At 39.5% G+C, this 23,708-nt stretch overlaps 7 protein-coding genes across 7 annotated transcripts; 3 read left to right on the forward strand and 4 right to left on the reverse strand.

The window, feature by feature from the left end:
• Positions 1-623: 623 nt before the first annotated feature.
• On the forward strand, positions 624-3,083 carry LOC308111523 (transcription factor BTF3-like). The gene is made up of 6 exons (XM_080466472.1): positions 624-700; positions 1,418-1,486; positions 1,587-1,700; positions 2,259-2,460; positions 2,553-2,609; positions 2,726-3,083. Exons 2-6 carry the CDS (start codon positions 1,418-1,420, stop codon positions 2,770-2,772), a joined length of 489 nt encoding a protein of 162 aa, XP_080322598.1. The 5' UTR covers positions 624-700; the 3' UTR covers positions 2,773-3,083.
• Positions 3,084-5,952: 2,869 nt separating this feature from the next.
• Positions 5,953-9,495, forward strand: il12b2 (interleukin 12B 2). Its single transcript, XM_080468309.1, has 8 exons — positions 5,953-6,026; positions 6,148-6,229; positions 6,437-6,688; positions 6,817-6,919; positions 7,012-7,202; positions 7,341-7,489; positions 7,580-7,690; positions 8,735-9,495. The coding sequence occupies exons 1-8, from the start codon at positions 6,024-6,026 to the stop codon at positions 8,843-8,845; spliced, it is 1,002 nt and encodes a 333-aa protein (XP_080324435.1). The 5' UTR covers positions 5,953-6,023; the 3' UTR covers positions 8,846-9,495.
• A 1,088-nt stretch (positions 9,496-10,583) lies between these two features.
• On the reverse strand, positions 10,584-11,471 carry LOC308111821 (uncharacterized protein; the record flags this gene model as incomplete). The annotated part of the gene is made up of 1 exon (XM_080466865.1): positions 10,584-11,471. One exon carries the CDS (start codon positions 11,469-11,471, stop codon positions 10,584-10,586), a length of 888 nt encoding a protein of 295 aa, XP_080322991.1.
• Positions 11,472-13,537: 2,066 nt separating this feature from the next.
• On the reverse strand, positions 13,538-15,403 carry LOC308111581 (uncharacterized protein; the record flags this gene model as incomplete). The annotated part of the gene is made up of 3 exons (XM_080466540.1): positions 13,538-13,600; positions 14,019-14,754; positions 15,399-15,403. The coding sequence occupies 3 exons, from the start codon at positions 15,401-15,403 to the stop codon at positions 13,538-13,540; spliced, it is 804 nt and encodes a 267-aa protein (XP_080322666.1).
• A 1,107-nt stretch (positions 15,404-16,510) lies between these two features.
• On the reverse strand, positions 16,511-17,410 carry LOC308111583 (uncharacterized protein; the record flags this gene model as incomplete). Its single annotated transcript, XM_080466542.1, has 1 exon — positions 16,511-17,410. The coding sequence occupies one exon, from the start codon at positions 17,408-17,410 to the stop codon at positions 16,511-16,513; it is 900 nt and encodes a 299-aa protein (XP_080322668.1).
• Positions 17,411-19,173: 1,763 nt separating this feature from the next.
• LOC308111584 (uncharacterized protein) lies at positions 19,174-20,189 on the reverse strand (the record flags this gene model as incomplete). Its single annotated transcript, XM_080466543.1, has 2 exons — positions 19,174-19,210; positions 19,327-20,189. The coding sequence occupies 2 exons, from the start codon at positions 20,187-20,189 to the stop codon at positions 19,174-19,176; spliced, it is 900 nt and encodes a 299-aa protein (XP_080322669.1).
• A 1,769-nt stretch (positions 20,190-21,958) lies between these two features.
• On the forward strand, positions 21,959-22,822 carry LOC308112706 (uncharacterized protein; the record flags this gene model as incomplete). The annotated part of the gene is made up of 1 exon (XM_080468427.1): positions 21,959-22,822. One exon carries the CDS (start codon positions 21,959-21,961, stop codon positions 22,820-22,822), a length of 864 nt encoding a protein of 287 aa, XP_080324553.1.
• Between the last annotated feature and the right edge of the window lie 886 nt (positions 22,823-23,708).

Raw genomic sequence — 23,708 nt, forward strand, 5'->3', positions numbered from 1 at the left:
TGAGATGAAACACAAAAGCCTATCATTCCTGGTTGCCAACTTACAACTATTAAACTAAACTAAACTAGACTAACTAACTACCCTAACCAAACAACAAAAACACAACACAACACAATCACCACCAACACTAAAAACCTAATATAACCTCAATGACATTTGAAACAACTCTCATGATGCATTGCAGCAATCAGCTCTGTGATCGCTATGTCACTTTTTAAAGGAGTAACTAGAAACCAGTAACCGGATTACTTTTTCAAGTTAACTGTGGCAACACTGTTTATTGGGTCACCGTTAAGCAACATTCTATTCTTGTTATTATTCTTGTTGTGTGCTAAACCTATGAATTTCCCCGTGTAGAGGAATAAAACATCTATTTATCTATATTGTAGTCTGTGTAGAGCAACACTATAAGGATTTCCCTCCGGGATTATTCTATTCTATTCTATTCTATTCTATTCTATTCTACCTTCTCTGAATATGGTTCATCCCCAAAGTACTGTAATCAATATGATAGCTGACATAACTGACATAAATGGAGACGCAATCTCAGATTCTACTACTGGTATGAAATGATGAGCAATTACTTTGAAAGGTTGTGAACATCCTTCTCTAGGCCCATATCACGACGTCACTTCCGGCCGTCCCCCCTTTTCTCCGAACCTCTGCCGCCTGTGCGACCCGCGTGTTTACACACTCCCAGGTCAGTTCACGTCTGTTCAGCACTTTCTGGCAGTCTCCAATCGTTATCATTAAAATCTAGAACAAAATAAACACGCACCCGGTTCACACTGACCCTGAAAATTGGACAAAAGAGGCAAAAACACTGGAATGGTTAAACCCTCTGGAGAGGCCTGCGCTAGCTTCGTTAGCTCGGTTTGCTAATTTAGCACTTCAGGTGTCAGATTTGGAAGAGTTGTGTTTGTAAGTAGTAAAACCTCACAGTCATCAAAGCTGCACACTCTGCTCGAAGCAAGGTTGTGAATGTCCGGGCTCATTGATCACTGATCGTTGATAGAAAAGCCTGACTTCTCTGACTCATGTGCAGCTTGTGTGCAGCTATTTCTGGCCTCCTGGCAGCTGCGCTTTCTCACTTTGTTCCTCTAGATGTAAAAAAAAAAAATGTGGGGATTTTTAAGGTTCTGAAGGCCTGACGTCATTTCCTAGCCATTGCATGATCTCCTAAAGTTATACTATCGATGATCGTTTCACTTGTTTAAAAACTATTCAAGCTATTGCTTGTTACAAATGCTTGTGTTTGAAGGTTTAATGTAAAGCTCATTGCAGAGGAGAAGCAGTGTTGATAAATTACGTCAGAGTTTTTATGCATTTTCCAGACCTGCTGGTGAGAATTCGTCTCCCCATAAGACTACAATAAAAGACTGAAAGCTACATTCGACTTTATAAACTCTCTTTTCAGATGAAGGAGAATATAATGAACCAGGAGAAGCTTGCCAAACTGCAGGCACAGGTCCGCATAGGCGGCAAGGTGAGTTAAATGTGTATAAATGAGAATTACCTGCTGCTGTTGGTGTACAGATTCTACTTTTGTGGTTGTGTTATTCATTTTGTTTCTGTGTGCTCTGTAGGGTTCAGCTCGCAGAAAGAAGAAGGTAGTGCACAGAACAGCGACAGCAGATGACAAGAAGCTGCAGTTCTCCCTCAAGAAACTGGGAGTCAACAACATCTCTGGCATTGAGGAGGTACATCAAATTATCGTAACAGTTGGCTGAAAGGAAGCAGCCTGAATGCTTCGTGACGGTGAAGATTTTTGGTTAGATCTCTGAACTGTGAAGTAGCAGGAGATCAAAGTTAGCATATGAATGTTTCAAAGTATTTTTGTAACGAAAGAAAAGTAGTTGTACTTCATTAATCCCATTTATGACATTTTCATGTTACAGGAGCATAATACAACAAAATAAAAATGGAAGTAACGCAAGTGAGAAATGAATACACTTCATCAGCATTATAACAGTCGAGATGCTTAGAATAAAGCTCTTTTTAGGTTTTTTACATTATGATTAAATGAAAAAAAAAAATAGTAATTTCACAAGAAATATTGTAGCTGAGCTGAATGGAGGAAAATGTTTTTTTAAAGCTGCATCAAAACACAGTTTGAGATAACATGTCACACTGTGTGCAGCCATCTTGAAGGTCAGAGGCAACGGGATAGTTTGAACAGGTCTCTCGGTAGCAGGGTTAGAGTCGACGTGTGCTCCTGCAGTTCTTCACTCAGACTGTGTCTGTGTTGGTCCCCGCAGGTCAACATGTTCACAAACCAGGGGACGGTGATCCACTTCAACAACCCAAAGGTTCAGGCCTCCTTGGCTGCCAACACCTTCACGATCACGGGGCACGCCGAGAACAAACAGCTCACAGAGATGCTCCCTGGAATCCTAAACCAGCTGGGAGCCGACAGCCTGACCAGCCTCAGGAGATTAGCAGAGACCCTCCCCAAGCCAGGTAGCCACAATGGAACTGTCCTGAGGTCTATGTTTGTATCAGAGGTGTTGTGTGGTGTCTGCTAACAACTTGCTATCTGCTCTGCCTCCAAGCTGGAGAGAACAAGGCTCCCATGGTGGCTGTGGAGGAGGAGGATGATGAGGTTCCAGGTAAGAGAAGTCACCCTTCTGCTTTAGAAGACATTTACTGCGTTAAACCCAATCCAGCCTTCATGTTAGTTTTATTCCGTTCCTGTTTACAGCTTTCTCCTTCCTTCTGTTTTCAGATCTTGTCGAAAACTTTGACGAAGCTTCAAAGAACGAGGACAACTAACAAGCACCAGCAGACTTTCAGCGCTCCTCTTGACTCACTGTCTTCATCACTGTTATTGCTCCATGGTTAAAACACTCACATGCTTTTTTTAACTGTAACTTTGACAACTTGGCCACAGCAAGTAAAATCACACTTTCTCTGGCTCCGGCTGGCTGCTCTGTACCTGGCCTGCAGTACAGGTGAAATTTATTTAATTTAGTGGAATGTGCACACTTCTCTCTTTGTCCCGCTGCCTCTCCAGCATTGTGATGCCCACACATCAAAAACGTATCAGTGGAATCAATAATGTAATAAAGATTACATTTAATTTCTTTGATTTGTGCACCATTATTTCTTAAGTACTTCAGAAAAATGTATTATTGTAAAAAACGTTGTGGCTCATTATTGGGAATTAATATCTATTAGCACCACTGAGATGAGAATTCACAAGCACTTTACCAGTTGATGCAACCGAACACAATAGTTACCCTGAGTATTTAACACGCTGTGAAGCTTTAGTAGCCGGTACCTTGGATTGAACTAGAAGCCTGTCAGGTCCATAATCTAAAGGATTGAAAAACCTACTGAGTGTATATGAGCCTTTTAGATTTTTTTTCACACAATGGAAAACAGAGCTGCTGCTGTATTTGAATTTATTGCCCGTTTTTTAAAATTTTTTTAATTAAACATAATTGTCTTCCACTTATTTAAAAGATGGCTTTCAGGTTTCAATCAGGTTAAAACATTAGATAAGATTTTTTAATGAAGAGGAGTAACCTGACAATTTTCCATAAAAATTGTTGTGTTACATATTTAAAATTCTTAGAGCCAAAAACACAGTAATGTAATGTCTTGCCAAGAATGTAATAAAATAGTCAAAGTCTTTGTACAACCATGATTGAGCGTAACTTGCAGAGTATGTATTTCCCATATGTAAATAAGATGACTATCTCATCCACTATATCTATTTTTCTTCAGTAAACTTCACCAAATGCTAATGCAGCCCTATTTATATATTATTACATCACTGGCTGTAGTTACTCCGTTTTTGAAAGGATTTATTTTTAAAGCTACTTCAGTCATCGAAAGTCAGGATGTCACAATAATGGATCAAATATGTTTCTACACTATTGGCAACTTATTATGGACTTTATTACATAGAAAAATTATAACATGGCAAAGTATTTCATTATTTCCTTGTTGGTTGTCACAGCTCCCGAGCCCAGACTTCAACTGGCGACGTCCTCGCTGTGAGGACATATTTGTCCTCTTGATTAGCAATGGCCACAAAATAGAAAGGTGTGGTTTGTACATAATTGCACTATGACAGTGCTATGAATGAAAAAAAGTGGATGAAGAAAACTTAAGTTAACACATTTCATTTCTTTACTCTGATTCAGTGTTGAAAACGAGGAGATACTAAAAGCAGAGCAAAGCTTCGCCCCGTGTAACTCTCACTTTGTTCTATGTTAAATGATCTGGCACGGCTCTGCGCTGTATTTGAATGTGAAATAACATTTGTTACATAATCTGCTGGACAAGTGTTGTTTGTTCTCGTACTTTTCACATGTAAATTATATTTATGTAGGTATATTATTTTCATATGTAAATGACTGGAAAATGGCAACTTGGTGCAGATTTGAGAGAAATATACTTCTGCTATCGATACCATAGTGAACCTGTTTGTCACATTACAGGCGTGACCAGGTAATAGTTTCTGTTGGCAGTCCCGATGAGTCTGAGTTTTTTTAATTTATTTTTAATTTATTAGCGCTGTGGGGGTCTTTCTGTTGCCTGGACTAAAGTGATCTCAGAGCTTGTTACGGTACTGATCTCTGTGGAATCGGATCACATGCAAATAATGGAACTGAGGGGGATTTTCTAGTTTTCCTTGAACTCTTTCACTGACTTTCTATGTAAGAACTTTCATGATCTCAAAGCCGATATCATAAAACCACCGAACTGGAACCAAAATAACACATCTAAACTTAATTCGCTGCATAACAATTGATAGTTTTAAATCACACCGTTAAGTCATAGTTTGCTCTCGTCACTGGATCAGTTTTGATTCTGGTGAAATGTATTTTTGGGTGTGAATGTTTCAAACAACTGGACATTTTTGTGATCTAATATATTGCATTTTTCACTTGAGAGAGATGAATAAAGCTTTCTAGGCTTTTGGGGAAGTGAAACCAGTTATTTCTGTACAGATGACTGAACAAGTTTCATAAAACTTGTATCAAGACTCGTGAAAATTAAAGTTGCAGTAGATGTCAGCATCTTGTGAAACCCAGAAAAACTGCAAAATATCACAATGAATGATAATGCAGTCCTCTGTTCATTTTGCCATTCCTTCTCATACCTGACAGAAACATTATGTGTGTACAGTGTGTGAGGGCCTGTCACATGAGTAAAATGGGCCTTTCCTTTCCCGTGTGAGCTAAATGTCGAGAGGTACTTCCGCCAAACATGACATTTTGCCAAACAAAACTGGTTTGCCTCAAACATGAAAAACATGTGGGGAAGTCCTGTTGTGTCTCCTTCCATCACATGTGTGAATGTTTCTCTGCATGTTTATCAACTCGGGGACCATCAGGTGGTTTCATGATGGCAACATGGAGGGAAAATGTCTCCTAGAGCAAAGTAACATTCAATCATTTCTGTATTTTCGGTCTCGGACTAAAGATCAAGATGCAAGTCAACAGATTAAAGTTATAAAAAAACAAAACTGTTAAAGTGACGTCATTACTGAGCGGTATCTCAGTGTGTGTGTGTGTGTGTGTGTGTGTGTGTGTGTGTGTGTGTGTGTGTGTGTGTGTGTGTGTGTGTGTGTGTGTGTGTGTGTGTGTGTGTGTGTGTGTGAAATCAGCTTGTGTTAATCGGACACAGTCCATCTCAGAAGCTGTGTCATTCCGCAGTATCGCACCCTAATGGTTGAGGGCAACCCCCCACCTCTAGAACACCCACACTTCATATCTCGTCTCTGATGTCTCTATTGGAAACCCGCGGTTTATCCTTTTACCATATTTGACATGCAAAACAACATTGAGGAAATACACATCACACCGTTTCTGTCAATAGGCTCTTATCAGTTTACTATATCGGTAGGGCTCTCTGTGACCTCTGAAGGTGCTATCACAGTCATGATGATCACCATGATGTTGCATGATACGCAACTATATAAGAAGGCACGGAGGAGGCAGTCATCAGGATCTCTACCACTGAACACCTGCCTTCACTTTACCAGCATCAATTCAGCATAACTTCAACAAATGGTAAGAAGAGACTCAGCATGGAGGAAAAAATGTTTCCCTGACCATTTTGACTGTCAATCTAGACTTTAGTCAGAACTTATTAGTGCTCCACTAATCCTCTTGCTGTCTCACACACCCTCAGGAGATGTGGACTCGGTGGATATTCAGACTTCTGTTGATCAGCTTCACAGGAGCGCATGGACTCAGTGACTTTCCACAAAATTGTACGTCTTAAAGTAGAGTTCACATCTACTTCAGAAATATACTGTAGTTTATCAGTCTTGGTTCAGAGCATACTGTACTAATGCTCTGTGTGTGTGTGTGTGTGTGTGTGTGTGTGTGTGTGTGTGTGTGTGTGTGTGTGTGTGTGTGTGTGTGTGTGTGTGTGTGTGTGTGTGTGTGTGTGTGTGTGTGTGTGTGTGATTACGTAGTCATAATGGCCATAAGGAATGATGTGAATCCAGTCACACTGACGTGCGGTGCACAGACCGATGAAGCCGTCATTTGGAAGTTTGATGGTGAAGTGATCGAGGACTTGGATGACAACATCAAGCAGCGCAATCAAAGCCTAATCCTATCTGAAGTAGACGCTCCAATGTTGGGTGAATACAGCTGCTGGAGAGGAAACAAGATGATATCGTCAACCTACCTCCTGCTGCAGGAAGACGAGGAAGAGGAATTGGGTCAGAATCCTTTTTCTCTTTTATTCATCTCTATTTGTCATGAGAGGATGAACTGAGGGGGCTGGTTGTAGTAAACATGCAAGTCATTGTGCTTCATTTGTATTCCCTCATGTTGAGTGTTGTTTTAGATTCTCTCCTGAGATGTCGGGCAAAGTCTTACGACTGTGAGTTCAGCTGCCGCTGGACCAGCAGTGGATACACAGCAGTGCGCCTCGGACTGGGCCCCGACTGGTAAATCCAAAGAACTTTATGTAGCCGATGAAGACTGTGTCTTTTCTTTGCTGTGAATTTCCCTCGTTGTGTTTCGCTTCCCGCCTCTGTAGCAGTGAAGGTGGGAAGTCTTGTCAATGGGTCAGAAGAAGTGATCAACATCCAGACGGAGGACTCCAGTTCAAGCTGTCCCACACACTCATGCCCTACGCCGAGGAGAGCACCATGATGGAGGTCACTGCTGAGGCCATCAAGAACCTGTCCATCTTCAGGAAAACCAAGAGGTTTTATCTTCGAGACATTGGTGAGATGATGAGTCAAACTGAGCTTCTTCACGGGCATGCTCTACGCTCTGCTCTGATAAGTAGTATCTGAAGATGTATGGATGCTTTAAACAATGGTAAATGTTGTTTATGCATAAATGTAAATGCTCTCCCTGCAGTTCAGCCTGACAGGTCAAAGATTGTCAGGTGCCAGGAGGTGGGGCAGGACCTCAACGTGACCATTGCACCCCCCTCCAGCTGGTCCACTCCTCACAGCTTCTTCAGTCTGGAGCATGAAATCGAATACGTACTCAAAGATGATGGCAAGGTGCACAGAAGCTTCTCCAAAATCACAGCCTGTTGATATGTGAATCCTTTGGGGTCATCATGCGAATCATTCTCACTCTTCTGCCTTCAGACCGGACGTTCTTCATCTTCTTTGGTTCCGAAGAAGATCAGCAAGCTGAGGGTCCGCTCCAGAGATCCACTGGTGCTCTCAGCTTGGAGTCAGTGGACTCCCTGGAAAAATGTAACCTCCTGATAAGTTTTGAACCCAACACTGTCTGCTCCTGCTTTTTCTGTCTTTCCACATGTCTGTGATTTCCTCTAACTTGCTTTTCAAAGTTTAAATGTGTGTCCATCTCGGTGTGGGGTAAACCGAAGGCCAGACGATAGCCAAGCACTTACAACACATTTTTTTATTAGTAATAACTTATTTATGATACTCTATTTATTTATGCATTGTATTTATTATTTATTCATCATGTAAAAGATACATTAGAAGATACAGGGAGCACAAAAAACTACCAAATTCATTGGTCTTTCAAGGTTTGGTGACTGTGTGGTCTTTATGAAGACTTCCCGCCTGTCTGGTGCTTGTTATTTTACTTGTATGTGTGTTGGTTTTTCTGTGCATCTTGGTGGTTTTGGCCAGAGCAGAACAAATGTCTATTAAAAGAGCTTTGTGCTTCCTGCAGTATTTCTGTTCCTTCTTTATTTGTGTTTGGCCGGTGTCATGTGTGCACTGATGATCAGAATTTCCAGTTTTGGGTAATGCACTGTGAACTCGTGCTTATTTATCCATGGCACTGGACACTACAGTAGATCAAAGTCTATAAAATCGGAGAGAAACTTTTGTCTTCCATCAAAGAAGAACAATATTGATGTATTCTTCTGCTTTCTGTGAACATTAATGAACCAACACTGAAAGCAGTTAGTGCTTTTTTGTTTAGTTTTTTTGTTTTTTGTTTTATTTGACACCATCATAATGTAGAGACACTAAGGTCTACAAATCATCAGTGGGAAACTTTCATTCCCCTCACTTGGAAAATAAATGTATAAAAATTGAGTAATTAAAAAAATGAAGTTACTGAAAAGTTCATATAAAACAAATACAATAGAATACAATTTTCTATATTTTGTGCTACAATCTATTGCAGGTTAAGTGACTAAACGGAAACATAGTGTAATCCTGCAGTCTTAAAAGTCCTTTTCCCTAACAAAATCTGTAAAACTTGTTTTAAGACTTTAATATTTGCCCATTTATTCCTCAATGTGGATTGATTCATTGCAGGTGAGAGCATGGAAAAAAAACCCACGTCTGTCCACAAACAGGATGTTGCCATCTGGATCCTTGGATCGTTGCAAGAAGAGAGGGAAGAAAAGCAACAAAAAACTATGCTGAATGAGACATGATGTAAATGGCGTATAACAGTGAAATCAACAGTGACATGCTTTGTGACTGAGATGCTGCTGCACAAGATCCATCAAGATCAAGAAACAGTCTATGCCTCTACAAGCCAGTATTGAATGAGAATCTAATATGAAAATAAAATCAATCCTGACTGATCAGATTATTCAAAAGATATTATTGTAAAAATGTTCTTATGTCGTTAATTAATAAATGATATTGAATTTACTGTCAGGATATTTCCTGAATAAATAAATAAATAAAAAATACAAGACAAAAAAGACAAATACACAGGAATCAGACTGAACGCAATTGAAAAGTTTAGGAGAATTTTAATAGTTTTTTTCTTGCAAAAAGAGACAATAAGTACAACCTTCGCAGGATGTTCGGGAGTTTGTATGATTTTTTTTCTTCAACAGATCATCCTTTTATAGGCCGAAACAAACAATTGATTTTAAGACAATGCAGGTGCAGACTGTTCTTGACTCCGCTTAGGGTCAGACTGTGGAGGTCAGACTGTCTTGTGAGCATACAATCATATTTCATCCTTGATGAGCAAAAACATCTTTCTGTCTGATTTCAGTTGTACTATGCTGTTGAACTGTATTTTTGTTGAAATAAAAATGTTGCTAAAATTTTACTAGAACAAAAAACTATTCTATTCTATTCTATTCCTCCCCAGCTAAATAAAGCAACAACAAGCATATCAATAAACTTTTGTTGACATGTGCTAAATTGATCTTATGCAATTAATGTTTGAAAGTACCTTTTTATGATCACAGTGTTGTTGGCATTTTATGAGATTTTACAGCATTTTTTGTTTGAGCCAAGAAATAAGTAAATACAACTTGTTTATTCAGGCTATTTATGATTTTTATCTTAAATATTACTTGCGATTTGATCATCTCTTGGTTTTTTTAAATTTAATCTATTGAAAAAAATAAACAAAACAAAACAATTCAATGAAACACAAAACAAACCTTTCCAAACTTCTGAAGGACAGGCAGCGGGGAAAAAATAAGCTTATGTAATCTGCGCCCTTTATGTCAAACAATCAGTTTATAATGAGCATTACAAACAATCAACAAACACATTCATGTATCAGGGCACTCACCAAATCACGAACCATAATGACATAAACCGCTTGGATTACTTCTAGAACACAATGTTGGAAACCTGTCTGATAAAGAAAAAAAAACCCACGAGTTTTCTATTTAAATGAATGAATCCTGTATAGACAGAAAGAAACTGTGAAATCTCCGGTGGTTAAAATCAGTGCAGGCTTGGCCCATTATTCCAATGATTTCGTGGTATCCGCCTTCCCAAGCCACGAGCTGACCCTGAAGAAAATGGTCATAGACAGGTTAAATGTGCAACTTACATTCAAAATAAAATATAGACATTTCAAGCAGTTCTTCATTTGAGCAGACGACTTTTTACCATCACCCCCTTGAACACAAAAATCTCAACAGATGATGATTCAGAGTTATATTGAAATCATTAAATCAGATGACACGAAATTAAGTTGCAATATAGGATTTGATGCAAGTACACTAAAAACGACTTTCTTTCTAGTTCCAAAACACATTTCTATCCTAAATGTAATCGTTTAATAGATATAATTTGTGCCATATCCACTCCTTATTGCGCGATTGTGTCCAACCACCGCGAAAACGGTTCAAGCTGTCTGAACTCTCAACACATGTGTGGTTTGAGCGTTTTTCCAGCCCTCCTACCTGCTCTTGCACCGGGGACATGCTCTTCCCCACACCCTCTTCACCATGGCCTCCCGGAGCGCAGGACTCCCCCACACGTACACGGATGGCGTGCACAGCGCATTCAAACGAGCCATGATGGCGAACACATTAGTTGCCTCGTTTCTAAAAACGAGCCCTTTTCCTCCCACGAACCTCAGGATAATATTTATAAACGAAGGACACCACAACACCAAGAAGCTAATGACCACAAAGATGATGATTTTCAGCGACTCCTTCTTGGTTTCCTTCTCTGCGCTGGGAGGATCTCTCTCCAACTGGAACCTGGCAATTACATACAGTTTGATGGTCATGACCACTTTGGTGAGCACCACCAGCTGAAAGAGGATGATGCTGATCACATAGAGCTGCATGGCTTTGGAAATCGGCAACACATTTCTGGCGAGCAGGTGCGCAAAGTTGTACACCCAGCAGTAGACGTTGACGCAGATCACGAAGGGCCGCGTTATAAAGCGACTGTAGATGAACGGGTAGCACACGGCAAAGTACCTGTCAAACTGTGCGAACAGAAAGGTCAGTATGTTGACGCCTAAGAGGGAAGGCAAGACATTGTAAGTGCCGTTTCTAGAGGGATATCCCTCGTTAACGTCGAACAGGCCGAGGTAATACACAGAGAAGCCGACCAGCGTGTCACACACACTGGTGTTCAGCATGAAAATGAATCTGTTCTGGAGGCGCAGAGCTCTGGTGGCCGCGATGCTGATCACCACCGTTCCAGCCAGAAGAACAGTACTTGTGGCATATAGGATCTGGAAAATGAAGACCAAGTAATCCTCAGGCCTGTCGAAGTCCACTGAGAGAGCCACTCCTCCCGCGGCAGAATCTGTCACGTTAGAGAGGGGCATCGTTTATGCGCAATGTTTTCCTCTGCGCATCCACTATATCACCGTGTCACACCTCCGCAGACACGTGTTTTTCTCCTCCTTTCCCCCATGATGACACGCAGAAACTCTGCTCAGAGTTTTAAAATGTATTTCTCTCTCATCACAAGATTGCATTCAGCTACTGATAAAGCAAAACATATATTTTAGTTTTATTTATTTATTTAATTTCGTTTTTATAACGCAATACGGGACATAATTAATATTGAAGTGATCACATTATTACTATTATTATTATTATTATTATTATTATTATTATTATTATTATTATTGTTGTTGTTGTTGTTGTTGTTGTTGTTGTTGTTGTTGTTTACCGATGTGGTACTCCACCCTCCACTGCGTTTGGCCACTTCCTTAAATATAGTAAAGAAAGATAATACTTTTTCCTTTAAAACAATTAATTTAGGAAGCCACTTTTTACCATGTGGAGTAAGGGAGATGCATGAGCATGTTCACAATTACCAAAACTCATTCTGAGTTTTGGAGTAAGGATGAATTGTGTTTCTATAAACAGACTTAGGTGTATTCTATCCATATCACCACTCGGAGGTGCTATGGTCTTCTTAAACAGAGAGAAGAAACAACGTTATCTGTGAAATAACGTTTGCAAAGTGCACTAATTCATTTTAAACAGCGTGTGTTTATTTGTTCTCAGCAGCTCCTCGCCATGAAGGTCACCAGAAATACCTGTTGCATTTAATAGTATAATTTAATTATACATACTATATTCCTTCTGAGAAATACAAAATGTCAAATTTCTGAAACTGTCAGTAATCTGCAATCCAAACAAATCCGCCATGCATTGCAAGGTATTCAAAACTATGAAAAACTTTGTGCACTTCAGATGTTTATGTTTTTTTTAAAGTTCTAAATTGTCCCTTGGTCGATGTTTTTGCAGTGAATCAAATATTCAACAAAGCAGAGAACTGTTCACAGTTTAACTGAAATAACACAAATAAGGTATGGATTGGCGTGTGCATGGCTTCATTTTTGACATTGGGGCTATTATAAACAGTGTTGCCATAGTTACCTTGAAAAAGTAATCCGATTACTGATTACTAGCTATTCCTTTAAAAAGTGACTTAGTGAATACTTGTTTTTTGCAATAACTGTTTGATGTATATGTAGCCAAGTTAGATTACAAGTAACTAAGTAGATTACAAGCAACGTTTTAGTTACTTTCAGCAGCTGCCGACAACCCCCCCCCCCCCCCCCCCTCCACCTGCCACCTCCATCTCAACATAAAAATGACAACCGGTCTTACCAAAAACTCAGTTCTGATCACTTTTTGTTGTTATTAATGTTTTATATTTCGGTGTGTGATTTCTGTAACGTGTCCCAAAGAGATATGATTAGTGAAAACTAAAAGTGTTCACAAACGATTCATTGTATGACTTGAAAAGACATTTTGGTGGAAAAATATTACATGGAAAAATATTACATTCTCATATAGCCGAGAATATGCTGTAAAAAATATGTTGGCATCAACTTTACACGACATTTTTCTCAACTGTGCCGTAACACTTACTGTTGGAGGTGCGAGGCAGCGCTTTGCGAAAATCAAGCTTTGTAAGTAAACAAATTATTTACAAGATCAAAATCGTCCTTTTTGTGGTCATTATGACACTTCTTGGCCGTATATAGCATACATATACATATACATATACATATACTCTCACATGTAAACCTTTAACATGTCTATTTGCTTTGTGAATCTTACTGCGTTTTTACACGAAAGACAAGACAGGTTATATTTTAAATATGGCTGCAGCAAAGTTCCTTTTTACTGGACACATTGACTCTCTACAACAACATCATCCATACATGTATATATGTTGTTACGCAGTTAAAGATGTCATAAGCAGTTGCAATAAATAAGCTGCTTGGTTCCTATGATATGGGGCATTTTCAGAATGTTTTTTCATCGTTCAGGATTTCAAAGATACATCCATTTCATTCACATATAAACGGAAATAATGACATAAACTGGCTGTCCAGTGGCAGAAACTTACATGGTAGTTTATTTATAGTCAAATAGTCTTATTGGTTGGACAATCACAGTCTTTTCCAAACGTCTCCATCTTCAAGAAAACCTATAAAGAGTAAAGAGAAAGTATTATTATTATTATTATTATTATTATTATTATTATTATTATTATTATTATTATTATTATTATTATTATTATTATTATTATTATTATTAGTATTAGTATTAGTATTAGTATTATTATTATTATTATAATTATTATTATTATTATTATCATCATCATCAAATTTAAACCGTTTCAAGTTTCTTTTTAGTTATTATTCTAGATCAGGAGTGTATTTGCTGTGACAATTTAAGGACTGAGAATGTACGATGACGTTTTTTTAAATTTTACAACCAATATCAAAACTATGTGTCTCTTTTAGGTTTAAATATAACAATTGTAACACTATCTGATCCCCGTTCAGGTGAATGGTGACCAACCCTAACTTGTGTCTTCTGGAGCAGCAGACTGTCCTCCACACTGTCCTCCACACTGCGGCTCTGAGCGACGGGCTCGCCCACAGGTAGAGGGACGGAGTGCACAGAGCGTTACTCTTGGACAAGATCCTCATTGGACCTAGTGCATCGTTTTTAAAGCTAATATACTTCCCCGTCAACCATGACACAATCGAATAGAGCAAAGCGGGGAACCACAGAATCAGAAACAATACGACCACCACTATTATGATGAAGAGGGACTCTTTCTTGTTCTCCCTCTCCGGGCTCGGAGGCTCTCTCAGCAGCTGGTACCTGGTCACGATGAGCAGCTTGATTGTCATACTAATCTCAGTCACAATGATCCCCATCAAACTGATTCTGCTAAATACTCCGATTTCTATGGCCACGGACAGTGGCACAATCTGTTGTATGAGCAGCTGCCCATACACATGCACCCAGCTGTACAGGTTGACGCACACGATGACCCGTCCGCTGATGAAACGACCGTAGAAGAAAGGATGGCACACGGCGAAGTAGCGGTCAAACTGAGCGAATAAAAAAGTCATGATATTCACTCCGAGAAGTGAAGGCAGGATGTAATATGTACCGTTTCTGGACGGAAAGCCAGTCTTTACATCGAATAGAAATTGGTAGAAAATGCCGCAGCCTGTCAGAATGTCACAAACACTCGTGTTCAACATGAACAGGAAACGGTTTTGTGCCAGAAGCGTGCGGGTATTAATAATGTCGCAGACCACAGAGCCGGCCAACAGCGCAGTGCTGATCCCACATAAGAGGTGGAAAATGAAAAGAATAAAATCTTCTGGACTATCAAAGTCAACACACAGAGGGGGGACAGTAAAGTTGACCAAGAGGGTCATGATAGGAGTGCGCAAAGCAGGGACTGTGACCTGGACTGCGACAAAAGAAGACTTGCTCTGTTAAGAAGGATATGGTACATGGTACAATTTTTTTTTTTAAATTGTCACTGAGCAGTTCTATGTATAATCTAGATTTGACCTTCTGTCATCTCAAACCGAGCCCCTCTGGGCGGCTGCGCGCACGATTCCCTCAAAATATCAAGAGTTTCTTTGCCACTTTTGGAAACTTCCAGTGAGTTTATATATTGAACTTCTGTAAAAAGCAACAACAACAAGAAGAAGAACACCATAATGTTTTTGGACTGCACTAATAATTTTAATTACACTGCAGTACATACGCTGTCATTGAGCTTTTATCGTTATTATTATTTCAGGGGTAAAGTGCTCATGTCCGGTCTGGTGTTTGTCTCAAAACCATTTTCAGTCGTGGCCAGGTCGTTTCTGAATGAACGTATCCTGGCCTAAACATGAAGGGCGTCGTGTAAACAAGTCATCTGGATTCGCAAACTATATGATGTTCTTACACTGACCAATTAGTCTGACCTCATGCTATCACTAACTTTCAAGTTGTGTTATGAAACATAGAAATGTATCAATGATTCACCCTTAGTCATTGAATCCTTCTTTTGTACTTTTATTTTTTTTGAAAATATTTCAATTTTATTAATTGATGTTGTGCAGTCAAATCTAAATAATGATTCAAACATTTACACTTTCTTGGGTGAGACAAATGTAAACTGTTTTCAGTTATTGTTTAAAAGTGCTTAAATTTAATTGAAAGGGGCCTATAAAGATAAACGGGACCTTTTCAAAGAAATCAAAGTTATTCTACAAATGGATGCTTGCATAAGTTCAAGTTTTAAATTTAGATTTAATCGAACGAGACATGTATTTCAGAGCATTGTATGAACGTTATCAATGACCATCATATCATGGCACACTTGAAGATGTGACATACCTTGCAATGCACCGAGTTTTTTGTGGGCTTCATACAGAATAACATTGGATATGTTTCAAGAGTTGTGGATGTTTTTGAAACTTTAAAATGCATCTGAACTATTACACAAATCTGAACCGTCGGTTCAATCATAGAAAATGTCATTAAAGCTTATCTCAAGTCCAAACGTCTCTCAATACTGCTTTCCCGTAATCACCGTGGCCTATGAGGCAATAATAATAATAATAATAATAATAATAATAATAATAATAATAATAATAATAATAATAATAATAATAATAATAATAATAATAATAATAATAATAATGTAATTTTTCCCCCTGAGTAGTTCTTATAAACTGTGAACGTTTATTGGGTTGAAAATGTGCAGATTATAAAGCTTATATTGAAAATGTATGATTAGGTAAATTGAAGAAATGATTTCATATTTTCAATAATGTCGAGGCCAAGATTCCAATCCTTAACATGTCTATAATTAAAAAGACAAACGAACAGCAAAAAAACCTATCAAATAAATAAATAAATGAATGAATGAATGAATGAATGAATGAATGAATGAATGAATGAATGAATGAATGAATGAATGAATGAATAAATAAATGAATGAATGAATAAATGTCGGGAGATGCAGCCATAAAAGCAAACTGAATTTTTAAATTGCTAAAATAATTTAATAAAACATTTGTATCTTTTTTCCCTACATGCTCCTTGTGACCAACCTTAACTTGTGCCTTCTGGAGCAGCAGACTTTCCTCCACACTGTCCTCCACACTGCGGCTCTGAGCGACGGGCTCGCCCACAGGTAGAGGGACGGAGTGCACAGAGCGTTACTCCTGGACAAGATCTTTAAAGGGTCCATTGCATTGTTTTGAAATGCAACAGATTGTCCTGTGAGCCACGACAGGATTGAATAGAGCAAAGAAGGCAACCACAGCATCAGAAACAATACGACCACCACAATTATGAGGAAGAGGGACTCTTTCTTGCTCTCCCTCTCCGGGCTCGGAGGCTCTCTCAGCAGCTGGTACCTGGCCACGATGAGCAGCTTAATTGTCATACTGATCTTGATGATAATAACCCCCATCAGACTAAGTCTACTAAATACTGTGATCTCTTTGGCCACGGACAGTGGCACCGTGTGCTGTATGAGCAGCTGCCCATACACATGCACCCAGCAGTACAGGTTGACGCACACGATGACCCGTCCGCTGATGAAACGACCGTAGAAGAAAGGATGGCACACGGCGAAGTAGCGGTCAAACTGAGCGAATAAAAAAGTCATGATATTCACTCCGAGAAGTGAAGGCAGGATGTAATATGTACCGTTTCTGGACGGAAAGCCAGTCTTTACATCGAATAAAAATTGGTAGAAAATGCCGCAGCCTGTCAGAATGTCACAAACACTCGTGTTCAGCATGAACAGGAAACGGTTTTGCGCCAGAAGCGCGCGGGTATTAATAATGCCGCAGACCACAGAGCCGGCCAACAGCACAGTGCTGATCCCACATAAGAGGTGGAAAATGAAAAGAATAAAATCTTCTGGGCTATCAAAGTCAACACACAGTGGAATGAAAGTAATGTTGGCTAAGAGAATCATAATGGGAGTGCGTGATGCAGATCAGAGAACATACTGTGCTCTGGAAAGAGTTGCTCTTCGAAGACTTTTAATGGCTGCACAAAAGTGAGGGAAAGGGGTGCAAGTAGGAGGAGACCACGTCCATTTCCCCTGCGAATAATTATCCTTTACCCTTTGTCCTCCTTACACCACAACCACGGGCCTTATGGCGACATGGTTCATCAAGAAATAAGCTGGGGTTTAAGTGAGGGGGACCTCAAAGTGTTCTTTTGATAATTCATGCATGAACCATGTTGAGTTGATATAGCTATGTCTATATCTTCACCTTGATCTTGTTGGGAACTTAGTTAGTCCTATTTGTAAAGAACGTTTAATTTCCTGTCAGCATCCAATTTGTTACTTCAACAGCTTCATTTTCAACAGAATAAGAATAAGTTTAAGTCGTACAAATTTGTACTACTATTTGTACATGTACATGCAATTCCAAACAGCTGATGGTAGTTTTCAGCTGAAAACTGATTCAGGTGATCTGCGTTTGGCCTCATCAGAAAGCATATACTAAATGAGTGGTTTCTGATTCTTTTTCCTGTTCAAGTAAGGATCAAAGAGCAGTTTATGATCGCTCTCCACACAACAAATTCTCCAATGCAATAAATGCTGGTTGTGGAGATATTTCTCCCAAAGCCATTGCTGTAATATATTGCAACAACACTGAATCCGGAATGCAGAGTTTTATTCAAGAACATTTGTGCTTTTGCACAAGGACCATACAACAAATTAACATTATGTAAACAGAATAATGCAGAATCTCAGAATTACAGGGGTCCAATACAAATTACAGTAAGAGATCAAACTAAAAAGCAATAAAACAAAACAAAACAAAAAAACCCACACATATATACATATACTGTAATATTCAGACCCTGTCATCTGCATTCGGCCACACGTTTTTGTCGACGTCACATCATATATCTTCTCTGGCAAGACAACAAAGGTAGAATCTTCATGAATGTCTGATCTATCCCTGGCAGGCTTGGGGAGAAATATCTCCAAAACCAGCATTTATTGCATCCAGCAAGGAGAATTTGTTGTGTGGAGAGCCATCATAAACTGCTCTTTGATCCTTACTTGAACAGGAAAAAGAATCAGAAGCCACTCGTTTAGTATATGCTTTCTAATAAGGCCAATCGCAGATCACCTGAACCAGTTTTCAGCTGAAAACTACCATCAGCTGTTTGGAATGGCATCTTCGTTTAATTTATTGTTATTGTCAATATTTTCATATAATTTTCAGTAGATTTCAATGTGGCTGCAGCTGAAATTCCTCGTGTTTTCCCCCTTATCATTATATTTTGAGTGTGTTTTTAGCTGTTTAGAACAAAGTGTGTTAGTATTTGAAAAATGTGCTGTTAAAGCATTTTGTAGGTGTGAGCTAGTAAATGAGAAAAGACTTGATCCATTTCGGTGACTGTGGTCACTGAAAGCATTTCGTCTGAAAGCAATGAAAAGTGAGACACAGTTTAGCCCACGTCGATTTCTGTTTTGCAGACTGTGTTAAGAGTTTTGTCGCTTGTCGCTTCAGTTTCCACCAGTGCGTCTTCGCAGTCGAACCAAACTGTAAAGACAAACCCGACCCGTGAATGAAACACAGCGTTTTTTTTAATTTGACATCTGCATTTTGTTTCAGTCAAAACCAATTGATCGAGGACTTATTTGTGACAGAAAGCCATTCCACATCTTTCTCAATATATCTTATGATGATACCTGTTTGGACTGCTTCACGGTCATTTTCTTGTCACTCCGTTAAAGCACAAACCAATTCTGCAACACAGAGAGAGAGGATGGGGTGATGAGAGCGCGGCAATGGCCTCTGAAAATAACATTATCTCACGATAACAAACCTTTTCACCTTGATTTTGACTGGGACAGCCTCTCACCTTGCCCTGCGGCTTGGGAAGAACCTCCACCACACTGTCGTCCATACGGCCGCCCGCAGCGCCGGGCTGCCCCAGATGTACACCGCCGGGGTGACCAGCGCGTTAAGACGCGCCATGATGGCGAACAGGTTAGTGGCTTCATTTCTGAAACGAAGACCCTTCCTCGTCAACTGTCTCACAATTATATTGACAAACGAAGGGCACCACAGAGCCAGGAAGAAAATCACCACGAACACAATGATGCGCAGCGACTCGTTCTTGCTGTCTCTCTCTGCGCTCGGCGCCTCTCTCACCAGGTGGTTTCTGGCTATGATGTACAATTTAATTGTCATGAGCACTTTTATGAGAACGATAATTTGCAGCGTCATTACACCAAACGCGTTTATCTGAGCTGCCTTGGAGATGGGCACCATGTTCTGCACCGTGAGGATGGTGTATGTGTAAACCCAGCAGAACGCGCAGATACCGATGACCACAGATCTGGTGATGTAACGGTTGTAGAAGAAAGGGTGGCATACAGCAAAATAACGGTCAAACTGAGCAAAGAGGAAGGTTAAAACATTAACACCCAGAAACGAAGGCAAAATGTAGTATGTGCCGTTCCTGGAGGGGTAGCCCTCCTGGACGTCAAAGAGACCCAAATAATATACAGAAAACCCGGTCAGAGTGTCACTGATGCTCGTATTCAGCATGAAAATAAAGCGGTTCTGGCCTCGGAGGGACCGAGTGGAGGAGATCCCGATCACCACGGAGCCGGCCACCAGCACGGCACTGGTGGCGAACAGAATATGGAAGATGAAGATGAGAAAGTCTCCCGGAGTGTCAAAATCCACAGACAGAGGGACGGTGGCGTTGAGGAGCATCCTTACGCTCCGAGAGAGGATGAGCCTTCTTCATCTTTATAGAGGAGTATTGCATGCAGCAATCACTGAAATCTCTGGGGGACATGTTTGTGCAGATGATGCATGTCAGAAAGTGAGAAATTGAGTCGAATAACACATTGGTGATGGTGAAAATAATGACATCTCAATTCTGAGCGTTATATTTCCAAACTTTCTGCAGCCCTTATATGGTCTTTATTTAATACTTTCCACTCCTCCATTCAAGTATATCATCAGGTTTATCACCAAACAAAAATAAAAACGTCTTTTGTCTTTATGAATAAAAAAACCGTCGTGACTATATTGTGTCCTGCAGCATGTATATTGAGTACTATTGTAAGTTTCGTGGAAACAATGTGCATTTCTCAGTCATAAACTTACCAACACACAAAACAAGAACTCAAACTAAAGCCCTGTTTTGTATTCAGGTTAGTGTCGAACGCATTTCTCGCAAAACAAACAAACAAACAGACAAATAAATCAATAATTAAATAAATAATCAAATAAATAATTAAATAAATAATTAAATAAATAATTAAATAATTAATTAAATAAATAAATAAATAAATATATAAATAAATAAATTAATAAATAAATAAATAAATAAATAAATAAATAAATAAATAAATAAATAAATAAATAAATAAATAAATAAGTAAATAAATAAATAAATAAAACGTATTTGTAGTTATAGTTCCAATAAATACAGAAGTTTTTGCAATTTGCTTGGCCCACAACAGTGGTGATTTACATACACTATGGTTACTTTGCAGGATACCCCTTTAAGTTGCAGCTATGGATTGTGGAAATCTTGAGAACTTCACTTTGCAGAAAATGGTTTTCAACAGTGTTCTGCACATTGATTTATTTTTCCATCGTCACTCACTGCATTTCCCTGAAATATTGTTTTCTACCCAGTCTTGTTACTCACCAGGTGTCAAATAACTTTTAATAAACTTCTCCAGTGTTTATTCCCCATCAACACCTACTTCATTGTTTCCTTTATCAACGTTGTGGTTTTGTTGTTGTGACTGAACTCATGAGCTTATATTCGACACTGGTAAACAGTTCTTCAACAAGCTTTACATGAGACCCATCACTCCTTCGCTAGTGTTTTCAAACGTTTTGCACATTTCAGCCTATTGGGTAGTGGGACTATGGACATGCATTTGTTATACTACAAGATAATGAATGTAATTCATCATAAACATAAGTCTGACAGCATGAACCTGTACTCCAGACAGGAAGGCATTTTGAGCTCACTGGAAGACTTCTGTCTGAAAGAAACACAAAACCTAAAAACGCACTTCCCTTGTCCTTTAAAACAATGCTTGGAAGTATTTACCAGTATTTCAGACTTCTTGATAATCATTAAACTCTATATGACTGAACGCACCTTGTTGTGACAGTTACAATTCTCACCGAAAGGTACACACACAGGCCTCCATGAACCAGAAACGAACTATGAGGAAACACGTCTCTGAAAAAGTGCACATAAATAAATGTGCACATTACTTAAAGGATTAGTAAATCTGGATTTCGTGAAATTCTGCTTGTTTCTGCTGTGCTTCTCTTGCATATTTATTTATCTATCACCTTTGCTGGTTTGATGAGATGTTGACCTATAGGCATGCTCTCTCGGGGGGTAGTGATCCATGAGGATTGAAAGCACTCGGGGCAAAGTCTTCCTATAAACTGACTGACTTACGCTACATAAATCCTGAACCATTGCGCGCACCTTCTCCGCACCGATGAGAAACATCAGCCTTCTCCTGTCTCCTGTATTGCCCCTCAATAGCTTTGGCAATGTGTTGATGTTTCTTTTTAGCATTGTTCTTGCGGCAGCCATCATTTTCTTCAACGTGTCTGTGTCTGTGTCCATACTGCTGAACAAAGCGCTGCGCAGCGAGAACCGCTTCATGTACATGCTGAGCACCTGCTTCAGTGACATCTGCAGCGGCGTGTCTTACTATTATACGGGTGTTCTTGACGTCCGAGACACATTCGGCTCACCAACTACAACATTTTACGTCGTCCCCACGTTTTTGGGGTTGTCTTACATGGCCATCCTGGCTGCGCAGGCGGACAGGTACCACGCTGTGTCGGCGCCCTTCAAATACACGCAGCGCATGACCCGCAACAGGACCCTGATGGTCGTGGTCACTTACTGGTTTTACGCTTTCATGATCGTGGCTTTGCATAACCTCGTCACACTCGGGATGGCCAGAAGGATCACAAGCATCGGTACATTTATCGGGAACATATTGACGGTGGTTATCATGATAGGCCTCAACATCAAGCTGTTCATCATCGCGAGGTACCAGCTGGAGCGCGAGCCGCCCTCCGAGGAGAGGGACAGTAAGCGCTCCTCCGTCTATCTCATACTGGTGGTGGCCGCGTTTTTCTTAGCGACCTGGCTTCCAATATTCACCCATATCACGGCGTGCAATTTTGTTGGAAGAACTTGTTATAACTTTAAGAATGAAGGTACAGACCCACTTCGTATTTTGCCCCGAATTAACGCGGCTCTGACGCCCCTTCTGTACATCAGAGGCTGCTCTGCGCTCAGAGAGACTCTGCTCAGCAAAGTGTGGAGACCCTGTAGGAGGAGGTGAGAGGCTGCTGATGTCTGACCCCTTCACACTATAAAGCCTTTTATTTTTTAATGTTTTTGCTTTGTGTTCAGTAATGGCAATTACTTAAATTGTGTAAAAAATACTTTTCACTTCATTCTCAGTGTTTCAAACGCTTGGGGAAACAAAATTCTTGTTTACTAACTCTTTAAAAAGTTTTCAGATTTTACTGTTTCCTCGCTCTCCTGTTTTCTTTTCATTCCATTAACAGAGTTTGTTGTGCCAGCTGCTCTCCCAAAAAGACTTGAATGATTTATATTATAACAAACGAAGCATTAAATATGTTGAATTCAATAATTTAATTATGATGCAATGAGTTGATATAAATGAAACATTTCGGAAAAAATAAAGCACTAATTATATCAATAAAACAAAAGTACATACGCGATGTGGAACACTATTTTCCTGAAGGTATCCTGAGCTCAGATGATGCAGTTTTCCCTTCAGCCACACCGTGTCAGGAGAGCACTTTGGCACTGAGCCACTGACGGACGTCTGACTAGTTTCACCTTCTCCAAAGATCTTCTCGTACCCAGTCATGTTACTAACCTGTTGCCAAAAAACTGTTCTTTAATGTCTCCATTGTGTTCCACTGTTTCAACTTTTGTAAGATATATTGCTGTCATCGTCTATAAAATAAAATATGCATTGATTTAATGGTAAAATGTCTTAGATTGTATATTTGATGTGTTATTTTTGTTCTATTGTGAGCAAATTAGAGTTTTTTTTTAAATTTTGAATGAATGCATCATGCATCATAACATTTTACATTGGGGTTGTAGAAATACATAAATCTTGGATGCACAGAGATCTCACAAAAAACATTGTCACCCCAAGACAAAAGACTTGTAAAGATGTAACCAAGATA

This window comes from Lipophrys pholis (genome assembly GCF_963383615.2).
Source record: "Lipophrys pholis genome assembly, chromosome: 7".
Lineage (NCBI taxonomy): Eukaryota > Metazoa > Chordata > Actinopteri > Blenniiformes > Blenniidae > Lipophrys > Lipophrys pholis.

What these genes read in the sequence shown, in the direction of transcription:
- LOC308111523 (XM_080466472.1), top strand. Translation starts at nt 1,418, where the DNA reads ATGAAGGAGAATATAATGAACCAGGAGAAGCTTGCCAAACTGCAGGCA. An exon ending in ACATCTCTGGCATTGAGGAG is followed by an intron (nt 1,701 to 2,258) that starts GTACATCAAATT and finishes TGGTCCCCGCAG; the next exon opens with GTCAACATGTTCACAAACCA. An exon ending in AGAGACCCTCCCCAAGCCAG is followed by an intron (nt 2,461 to 2,552) that starts GTAGCCACAATG and finishes TCTGCCTCCAAG; the next exon opens with CTGGAGAGAACAAGGCTCCC.
- il12b2 (XM_080468309.1), top strand. An exon ending in TACTCAAAGATGATGGCAAG is followed by an intron (nt 7,490 to 7,579) that starts GTGCACAGAAGC and finishes TTCTGCCTTCAG; the next exon opens with ACCGGACGTTCTTCATCTTC. An exon ending in AGTGGACTCCCTGGAAAAAT is followed by an intron (nt 7,691 to 8,734) that starts GTAACCTCCTGA and finishes GATTCATTGCAG; the next exon opens with GTGAGAGCATGGAAAAAAAA.